The sequence below is a fragment of the Enoplosus armatus genome, chromosome 6 (genome assembly GCF_043641665.1).
Source record: "Enoplosus armatus isolate fEnoArm2 chromosome 6, fEnoArm2.hap1, whole genome shotgun sequence".
Lineage (NCBI taxonomy): Eukaryota > Metazoa > Chordata > Actinopteri > Centrarchiformes > Enoplosidae > Enoplosus > Enoplosus armatus.
The window spans coordinates 5,169,192-5,179,633 of NC_092185.1; the positions used below are offsets into that span (position 1 = coordinate 5,169,192).

Here is a 10,442-nt window from a genome sequence, read left to right on the forward strand (position 1 = left end):
CTTTGTCTGTTATTGTACATTTGTATAGCGAGCGGTTTAGATGAGAAATTACCCCTTAATTTCACGGTTCTCCCAAATATCAGGCCTTTATTTTGTAGCGTGAGTTTCCTTCTGTGCTGCTGTTCACTTTTGACAACGTCCTGCTCGTAGTGTTTCTGTAATAAATGTGTTTTGTTTCCTATATCTGCTGTCATGAGGTATTCTGTCTTTGACTCAGTGATGCACAACACTGCAGACGAAGCGCATGACGCACCTTAATGATCTGAATAGACAAAAGTTCATAAGATCGACGTTCAGTTTGTTTTTCTGTTTGTTTTAGTCGAACTTTAAAGAAAAACTCGCCCTGAGACAGAACTAATGCTTGTTTTTAAGTTTGTTAATATGAGTTCAGTGACCTAAAAGACAATTAATATATAAGTGAAAATTAATACACACTGAAATTTTGATGTAACTTAATTAAAATTTAATTAGGAAGGAAGATTTACACATTCAGAGTCTCAGAGAAGCATCACGATGCAGCAGATTAAAGTCTTTGTCAGAGATTAAGTTCTGTTTGAAGGTGGGTTCAAGCTTTAACCTCCTAAAACCTGGCATCCACATGTGTGGACATCACAAAATGCATACCAAACAAGAGCTTGGGTCTTATGAGGTTAAAGAGGTCGTGTTGTGCTCTTTGTCGTGCTGTGCATGTCAGTCGAGACACAATATCCATGTTTCCATATTTATATTTTATATTTTTATTATGTGTTTCATGGTTCAGGGAGTTGTGAAAAGTGAATGATGACCAGTCCTGGTGTAATTCTTGCTTAATAGATCCAGAAAAAACAAAACAAAACATATCTGATCAAATTTTTTAAACTCAAAAGTCACTTATTAGCTTTGGCAGAGCTTTCCTACCACCTTCTCTAGCTCTAGAAGAAGCAAGTAACTGAACTTTGAGTTTAGAAAATAGACTCCATGCTAAAATCAATGTATACATTTTTAAAATATATATTTTTTCCTATACATTTATAGACACCATGTATTATGTAAATCTACACATTTTCTAAATTTGAAGTAGTGCCTTTAAAAAACAATGTTCAGGTGTTTTGGGGTTTTTTTTGTTTTGTCTTTTACCACGAAGTACATTTGTTAATATTTTCTATATTTTTATATGAAAGAGCGATACTTTAATATTTTTTGTATTCACACTTTAAAGTTTCAAACCTTTTTGAGGTCAGGAAATAACTACTTCAGATTTTCCAGACCTGCATAAAATATACCTTTATGGAAACAATGTGCCTATTTTATATCTATAACACACTAACAGGTTTATAACACACTATAATGTAGTTGTAAGCAGCTATATGGGCATTTTTAAGTATTTATGAAAGTACTGTATTTGTAAACAATTATAACTTCTCCTTTGAAGACAGGGTTAGGGTTTTACTATATTGTCATTTATTGTCTGTTTATACAGCAGCCTCCAGTTATAGGTGTCCACAGGAGGAGTTATGTATAAGTTTACAAATACATTAATGAACACTTATATCTGCTAACAACTACATTATAGTGTGTTATAAATCATACAGGGGACTTCAAGTAAAATGTTGCTGCCTGCCCTCAACATTGACCACATGGTGTCAGCAGAGGACTTCCTGTATAACACCTACTGTCTTCTTACTGTCGAGTGTTTTCACTCCACAGTCCTCTGCAAACACCACTTTTTGTGTTGTAAGGGAGGCCTCACAAAATAATGATACTGTTTTAAGCTGTTTTTCTTTTTCATTATATTTTTGTGTTTGCTTCAGAGTTATTTTCTCTTTTTTTATGTATTTTTTGACACACGTTTTAAAGCAAGGTTTTAATTTATAACCTCAGTATGATCACTGGTTGTTAAGCGAATATAGTTTATTACTAATGTCTTTTGTTTACTGACTGAGCAGGATGGAGGACGTCAAACCTCTTTACGAACTCAACTGACTTCATAATATTAAAAAAAAAGACGTTTTTATATAATTTAATGATTGACATGACATGATTGTTTCCTGATCGAGCTTATTGATCAGAGATGGACACTTTTCAAGCAAACAGAAGGTGAGCAACGTCAGTTTGTAATTGTGTGGGGGTTTTTTTGAGTCACTTAAAGTTTTATGTGCAGAATTTTCTCATTTAACAGATTTCTTCAGTAAATGTTACCTGCAGTCAGATATACAGTATATACAGAACAGAGGGTTTTAGGCTTGAAGGGAAAGTTGTTCGTCTTTGCATTTACTGTTGTTTTTTTAAATTTTTTGTTTCTGTTGTGTTTTCAGTCGCTGTGTCTGGATCCAGCGTGAACTGCAGAAGCTCTCTGAGCGGCAACAAATAAGGTTTGTCTTTAAAGGTCTCTTATAGCAATAATTCAATAATTCAGTTTTTATCTGCTTGTATCTATTATGACATACTGTATGTTTATTGTTGAGTGGTAAAATGCCATCCTGTTATTTCGTTTAAATCTTGAGTTGTCATGTTTACAAAACTTCAGACTAAGGTCACATAATAATTACCTGTTTTTGATTTGTAAGTAGCTTCACGTCAACATCCAAGTCGTAGTTACTATGCTGAAAGCTGCAATAAGTCCGACTTGATGTTTAATGATATGAAAGTGCCTGAGCAAACAAACAAAACAAACATGAACGCCACACATCAGCCAAAGACCGTCATTCAAGATAATTCAACATATAATTAAACACTAATTTAATTGATATAGTGCAATACTGACCACACAGCTCTGCAGTCATACAAGACTTGAGTTGACTCTGACATGAACACGGCATAATTTTATGAAATGGACTTGATCTTAAAAGAGGCCTCTCATAAATCACTAAAATCCAACATCACAGGGACACATTAATCAACATCACTGTAAATGTGCCAGTGTTAGCCAAAAGGCTAATCGCTAAAATCCAACCAATCAGGTCAGTTTTTAGCATTTAAATGGTGTTGAATGCTAACTATGTTAAACAAAATCATACTTAATTAGATGTTTTACTGTTTACACATTTACTGTCCAGTAAGAAAGGAACATGTTTCAGCTTTTTAAAAAGACACATGAAAGAAACCCACTAAGTTAGAAGCAAGCTAGCTACACTTGATCTGTGTCTGTTTGCTAGCTAGCTATCCTTGCTAGCTGTAGGAGTTTGCTGCCTGTCCACATTATTTCTGGACCTGGTTATTAATAGCATTTAGATTTGAATTTTACAGGACCTTTAACATCTATGTTAGCTTCTTCTCACTGCTGTTAAGTTTTGTATAATGTTTTGGGGGTTTTTTTAAACAGAGACAAATAGGCACACATTAATCAACACCCCTGTGTTAGCCAAAAGGCTAATTTTCAACTGTTGTCCCTTAGCCAAATGTTATCTTAGCCATTAAAACAACCAAAACACGAAGCAGCTAAACGGAATAAAAAGCTAAAAGGAGTTAAGCAAGCAAAATGCAAAGTAAGACATGTACAATGCAGGCAATTAATACAAAACAACGTTAGCAGTTAAACATTACAACATCACGTTATAAACAGCCAAGCAAATGAAGTCAGGCAAGGCGACAACAACGTCCCCTCTTATTTTTGATCAGGTTAATGTATCACCAACATTATTCTGAATTATGAGAGTGGTAAAAAGGAATGCTAAACAAGCATTTTAAAATTCATTGAGATTTTCCCAGCAAAGGAGAGTATATGACAATGTAGATTTTAAGTTTATGGAGGACCTTTAGTCTTATAAAGTCGAGTTGAAGTATTTTTCTTTTCTCTTTTCCAGATCTCTTTATGTCCCGTCCCACTGAGAACTGCTGACCACCACCAAGATTTACGAGGTGAGCAGTCAAAGGATGAAAGTATTTCAGGAGCTCATTGGCCTGGTTGGTCTCAGAGTCCCTCATGGCCATAAAGAGGAACCTCCGAATCCCTGTCCAAGCACATATATACCCCACAGATTTGAGTTTTTAGTCTGTGACTCCCTCTCAATCCTTCAGTCAGTTTCTGCCGCCCTCCTCATCGTCACTTTGTAGGTGAGAAACTTTTTAACTTTGTGGATTTAGTGGCTAAAGTGAAGGTGATGCTCAGTTGGAAAATACTTTATTTGCAGAATGCAGTCAGTCTTATATCACTGTGCAGTTTGGAGGAAATTATTGTATTTTCTGTTTATATTCAAGTAATAATCACATATTTACAGATTTGATGATGTGACTGTTGGGAGTGAAGCGATCATATCGCGGGATATTTTCTGTTTACAAAACTTCCAAGAAAGAATTTGTGCACTTCAGTCCAATTAACATATTTAATATTAGCTGTTGCCAACCTGAGGACCTGAAGTTCCCTAAATTGCCTTCTTGAACATTAGCATTGTGCCATGAGCTTAGATCTTCTTCTACTTCTCTAAAAGTTAACAAAAACTTTCTCTATGTGGTCTCCATGTCTGTAGAACTGTAGAAAAAAAAATCTAGAGTTGAAAATCAGTTTTAAGGTGAAAGTTGAACATCTCAACAAAAGGTAGGATTTTCCAAGTTAATTTCTTCCTCTAACGTCTAATTCTTTAAATTTCTAAAAGTCTGGAGTCAGACCACGTCTGTAATCTCCTGAAGAAGTTCAGGATGCTTTGTTTTATCTTTCTCCATAACTTACAGAATCAAAAATGTTTGCATTTGTATAAAAGTCTTTGGTTCCTTCCAGGTCTACTTTTTCTCTCTCATTTAACTGCTTGTATATCCAATTACGTTTGGGTGAATATCAGATTACTGGTGACAGGTGAGAGCTGAGGCCAAAAACATGTGATGTAATCACAGATGCTGCAAAGTGCACACTGAACCACGTTTGAGATTTGAAAAGAGTAGAAAACTTTAAATAATCTCATTTATAGATTTAATATCATGTAATGTTTGACTGCTCACAAGACTGCATTTATAATTATAATAATGATAATAGTAATAATAACAACATCCCAAAGTGAAAGTAATGCAAGTCTGAAGGAACTTTTAAAATCTGGTACATTGAATCTTTGATAAATAAAACCTGAAGCTGATTCAGCTGTTGTCCAGAAGTGAGTCAGCTGAGATAAAATTAGTCAAAATATTAGTTTGGTTTTAAATTTTTTAAATTTTGATTACTTCATGACTGAATGTAGGCACATTTATTTATTTCACCTCTCCTGTCAGATGAGCTACTTTCCACTTTACTGCTCGTAAAGAAATCATCATAAATGTCCTGGTTGACCTTTGAACCTGAGCCAGGATTAGCACTAGCCTGCGAGAGAAACGACCAAAGACACGAGTCCCCTGGAACCTGCAGAGGGGCCCGCAGAGGCCCTCAGACCACAGATTGACAAACACTGAAACTAACACAGACTGACAGAATTTTTATTTGAAGTGGTTTAGGGATTCATTTTAGTCTCTGAGAGTCCAGAAACATCTTTACATGAGGTCATTTTCATTTGTTGCTTTTTGTTTGGCTTTACAGAAGACAGCTATATATATATTATCAGGATATACTCTTCTATATTATTATCATTATAATTACATATTATATTACATTTATCATATCAACCTTTCCAAAAACGTATTAAGTGCTTTACAGGACAAAGAAAAGGTAAAACAACCCTGATAAAACATTAAAAGGAACATTAAAAATTGAGTAAAAAGTAGTAAACTGTATATATACTGTTTCATTAATTTAGAAATTTGATTTTAAATATAGAATAGAAATAAAAAACACAACATTTTATTTTAAAGATTTCAGATGAAAAGTGAAGATGCCTTGGATAACAACATTTTTTAAATGATTGCAAATATCTTTAGAGATCTTGTTAGAGTGACTGGCAGACAAAAACTCAACTGACAGTGGGATTAAATTTATCAGCTAATAATTTTGATTCAATAAATACTTTTAAACTGGTGACTGACCGGTTTCTGTAGCAGATTTAAAGTCTTGTTCATCTTAAATAAGATATTTCCTGATTTAAATTCAAATTTTTGTCCATTTAATACTGTATTTTATTCAGGCAAGTTCTGCATTTGTGAGGTTTGGCTCTTTTTGTTAAATACATTTTTAAGTTTTTTGTGTTTAAACTCACCAAAGTAATTTATAGAAACTAATGTTTTGGTATCATAATTGTTTCATATTTTTGTCCTGTCTTCTTGATTTTTGCTGATTTTTAACAGAGTCTGAAACTAAAAAGAAGCCAAGATGTCTGAGTAAGTATGACTTTATTCTGTTGGAAATATTGTCAGCTTTCTTTTGTTATTTACGCAAAATACAAAAATCATTGTGTCCAACTCAAAGTAACAGAAACAGAAACAATTTGGATTTGATTGAAAAAAGGGAAGAAACTGTTTAACAGTTTGAACGTTGGACCAAAATGATTCATTAACATTTAACAGAATTCATGTGAAAATCTCTGGATTCTGTTATATACATCAGTTTTTCATTTATTAAAGGGGAAAGAAGATGACATCGAGCCGCAGGCATCATCTCAAGGTAAGATTTGATGGAATCTCTTTATTATCCACTAGAAAACAAATTAGACTCAGGTCCAACAGGTGATGGTCTGTGTCTGTCGGTAAAAACAGGCAATCGTAGGCTAAACAGCTTTATAATGCCATGTGTCAGGGCCGTGTGTCTGTCAGCTTGCTGTGGAGGTTGTCTGTCCCCAAGTGGACAAAGAAATCAATGATTGTAGCTTTAAGAAAAATAAGAAACCTTTTTGCTTGATGGTAATAACTTCAGAGTGTCTGTGTCCTGCAGAGTTTGATGCTGCAGATCGCTGCTACCTGGCTGGAGCAGGAAGCTAACGATCTCACAGCCGCCAAAGAAGCTTACATGGCGGAGAACTGCCCCACCCCCGACCTGAGCGGAGACCAGGCGGCTATGGTGGTAAGAAACTCTGAAACACGTGGATAAAACTTCACTCTGAGTCCTAAAGAGAGGAGGGTCAGAGGTTGTGAGGAGCTGGTTTTGTGAGAAAAACATTTCTCTTTTCATATCAACAGGAAATCTGCAAAAAGCTGCACCAGGCCCTCGACAAGATCGATGAGGACAGATACGACACCGAGGCCAAAGTGGAGAAGTCAGACAAAGAGGTAGAGGTGTTTCTCAGTTATGGATGCTTTAAAGTGAATAGTATTTGGTCAGGGTTTGACTCTCTCTTACATGTTGAAGAGAAACTAAACCCAGATCTGTGTGAAAACCGAGAAAATTAGGCAGAACATGTATGTGAATGGAACATTTGATTACGTTGTACATAAATTACGATAGAAATGACAAATTCAGATATTCACAGTTGTGGCACTGAGACTTTCCAAGTCACCAATTTAATACAACAAATTGCATGTGAAACACAACACAAAAACAGTATTTGTACGGACAATAAAACATTCTATGAACACTAATCTGCATTTACTTTCCCAATTCTGAATTTTAAAGGTCCCATATTGTAGAAAGTGAGACGTCCACGTCTTGTTCGATTACAAAACAGGTCTAGGTGCTACATAAATAATACAGCCCGTATTCAGAAACTGTGCCTTTAAGCGAGCCGCCAGGACTTCCGTAAGGTTGTGATGTCACAACTATACAGTCACCGCACTCAGCCCCGCCCCCAGCAGGTCTTCTGCTCCAATCACAGCACACCATGAAGCACAGGGACGCTCATCCACCCGCTCAGTTATTCGACCGCTCTGCTCAGGACGATTCTTCAAGTTTTAGGAGGTTGTTCAGTTTGTCTAAAACGGCTCGTTTCAGACAGACGGTGAACTGAGGGGCTGCATGAAGGGCCAGGAGAAGATCAATAAGGACTTTTTTGAACTATCATGCAAAGCTACTCTAGTGGATAATATGGGATCTTTAATGTTAAAGCTGGTGGTTTTTATTTTCATATTGTTCAGATAAGTCAGGGTTCTTACAGATTTGGGTTTCCCTCTGAGCCTCTCTGTCAGCTGTGTTTGGTCTTTGAGCCTCCGTCTGCGTTTGTAGATCGCTGAGTTGAAGCTGAAGGTGGTCGAGCTGGCCGGAGTGAAGAAACCCGCCCTGAAGAAAGTGCGTATGTCCGCTGACGCCATGCTGCAGGCTCTGCTGGGAGGAAAACACAAGGTGACCATGGACCTGAGGGCCAACCTGAAGCAGGTCAAGAAGGAGGCCAAAGAGGAGGTGAGACACCGTTACGTATTTACTTTAGACATGAACTCATGTTGGACACTGCGTCACTGTGTCGAATCTGTTCGTCCTGCAGGCCGGCGACGGGGTCGGCGACTGGCGTAAGAACATCGAGGACAAAGCTGACAGGAAGAAGATGTTCGAGACTTCATAAAGACTTTCACTTCCTCTACTATACAACACTCTCCACTGTCACATCTGACCTTTTTCATGGAATTTAAAAAACTCGTGCCATTAAACCTCCTTTTGCAATAAGGCAATGCTGTCATACTGCAGTTTTTTCCAAACGATGGAAGTTTAGCTGTAAATGGGTCGTCTTTTAGTTGGGATTCGCCTGGTTTTTGTTTCCTTAACTAAAGGAGGGTTTTTTATCAGTTAATTTGATCTTAAAGTCACTTTATATATTTTTTTAACTTCTATTAAACCAGATAGGTGTTGGTGTTGATCTGAACCTGAGATGTCGTCCTTCAGACATAAAGTCATAGAAATAAAGACTAATTCCAAACCAGGAGAAGCTGTTTCCAGAGCTGAGGAGTCACTTTAACTTAAACTGGTATTAATATTTATTTTGGCTTAACAGCAAATTGGAAAATTCCTTTAAATGTAGATTTGTCTTCAACTGAGTGTTGTGCTCATGATGAGCCACCAGATGTCAGCAGAGAGCCTTTCGCTCCCTCTTCGGATGATTCTGCTTCCTGCACATCATCTCTGTTTAGTCTCAGTCATGAAAAGTGACTTCTTGCCAAATATCATCATCAAATCACAGTTTTACTTCTCCATCACAAACAAAAGCTGCAGCGTCGTGAAGTTCCACGAACGGTGAGTAACTTTATTTTCCTCCTCTCGCTGTACAGTTAATCTGATCATTGCATGAAGTTTTGTCTAACCTCTTAAACTCTACATGTGCAGTTCAAGTTACTTTATAAACATCCACAACAGAAACACGGGACGTTCTTACTGAAGATCTGTGACACCTGATGGAAGATTTTCTGTTTCTATTTCAGTTCTCGCTGACATCATCTGGTTTCATCCTGGAGGGTTAAAATAAAACCCCCAAAAATCCTTTTAATAATCTAGTTTTAGACTTCTAAACCAGCAGCTGTATCTCTGATTTGTTTATTGAATTCAATAGAATAAATTAAGTGAAATACAATGGCACTAAAGTCGACTATTACTACTTACTTACTACTACTACTACTACTAATACTACCACTACTATTACTACTATTCTATCATTACTTTTATTATCATGTTAGTTTATTTCTATTTTTAGATGACAAAATTTCACTCAGTAATGATAAAAAGATGCAGCAACGTGACTGACAGAAAAGTAGAAATCATTACACCTCTATAACACTTTGATGCATTAATTTGTGACATAATTTGTCTAAAATGAAAAGAATCTTATTTATTTCCTGATGATTAGTTGCACCAACCAGCTTCAAGCTTGATTAAATCACTTCACAATCATTTGTGGCACAAAAGTTTGGAAGAAGAACCAAAGTTTGAAAAGAATCAAATTTTAAATCTGTTTCATTTGTAAACTTTGATCAAATCATTTAAAAAATGACATTAAACCAACATTTTAATTCAGATGCTGCTTCCTTGAAATGTCTTTTTTGTTCACTGATCATTTTACATTTTTCAGCCTGTATCTGTTATGTAATTTAACATTTAAAGGAACGTATCGCCAAATATCAAAAGTCTATATCCAATATTGATATCAATCCCCTCAGACTGTTGGTTGCAACAGCTGGTTGGTGCCATCAAGCAGGTTCCTCGAAAATTTGTGGTTCCAAAGTTTGAAGCTTTATTTTGAACTAAAACTAATTTCATTTTAAACCTGTTTAAGATGAAAACTTTTAAACACTTTAACACTTTAAAAACTCCTATTTAAACTCCATTTATACAATTTAAACTGACATTAAACTGCTTTTTTAATTCAGATGTTGGTCTACTGAAGCAGCCTTTACTGTCAGTCATCAGTCAACATTTGTGTTAGTTACACTGACGTTTGCCTTGATTTACATCATTAAATTGACTTTTGTAGAGAGCCCTGAATGATGATACGTTTTAGTCTGTTTTGAGACAATACTAACAGGACTATATGTATATTGAAACTGTTTCAGCAGGATTCAGCTCTCTAAACCAAGTGAAGATCTTTCAGTCTTTGTAGTACAAAGAGGGAATTTCCCACTAAAAAGACTTTAACATCCAAATTTGATGAGTCTTAACTGCTAGATTAACTTGAGCTGAACTTCAGTTGAAATGAGTGTGA

The 10,442-nt window shown here is 35.9% G+C and overlaps 1 protein-coding gene across 1 annotated transcript; it reads left to right on the top strand.

Moving 5' to 3' along the window:
- Positions 1–6,202: 6,202 nt before the first annotated feature.
- LOC139287115 (troponin I, fast skeletal muscle-like) lies at positions 6,203–8,387 on the top strand. The gene is made up of 6 exons (XM_070908100.1): positions 6,203–6,210; positions 6,454–6,493; positions 6,761–6,889; positions 7,006–7,095; positions 7,985–8,158; positions 8,241–8,387. The coding sequence occupies exons 1-6, from the start codon at positions 6,203–6,205 to the stop codon at positions 8,316–8,318; spliced, it is 519 nt and encodes a 172-aa protein (XP_070764201.1). The 3' UTR covers positions 8,319–8,387.
- Positions 8,388–10,442: the final 2,055 nt, after the last annotated feature.

Coding starts and splice junctions, on each gene's coding strand:
- LOC139287115 (XM_070908100.1), top strand. Junction 6,494..6,760: donor GCCGCAGGCATCATCTCAAG/GTAAGATTTGAT, acceptor TGTGTCCTGCAG/AGTTTGATGCTGCAGATCGC. Junction 8,159..8,240: donor AGAAGGAGGCCAAAGAGGAG/GTGAGACACCGT, acceptor TTCGTCCTGCAG/GCCGGCGACGGGGTCGGCGA.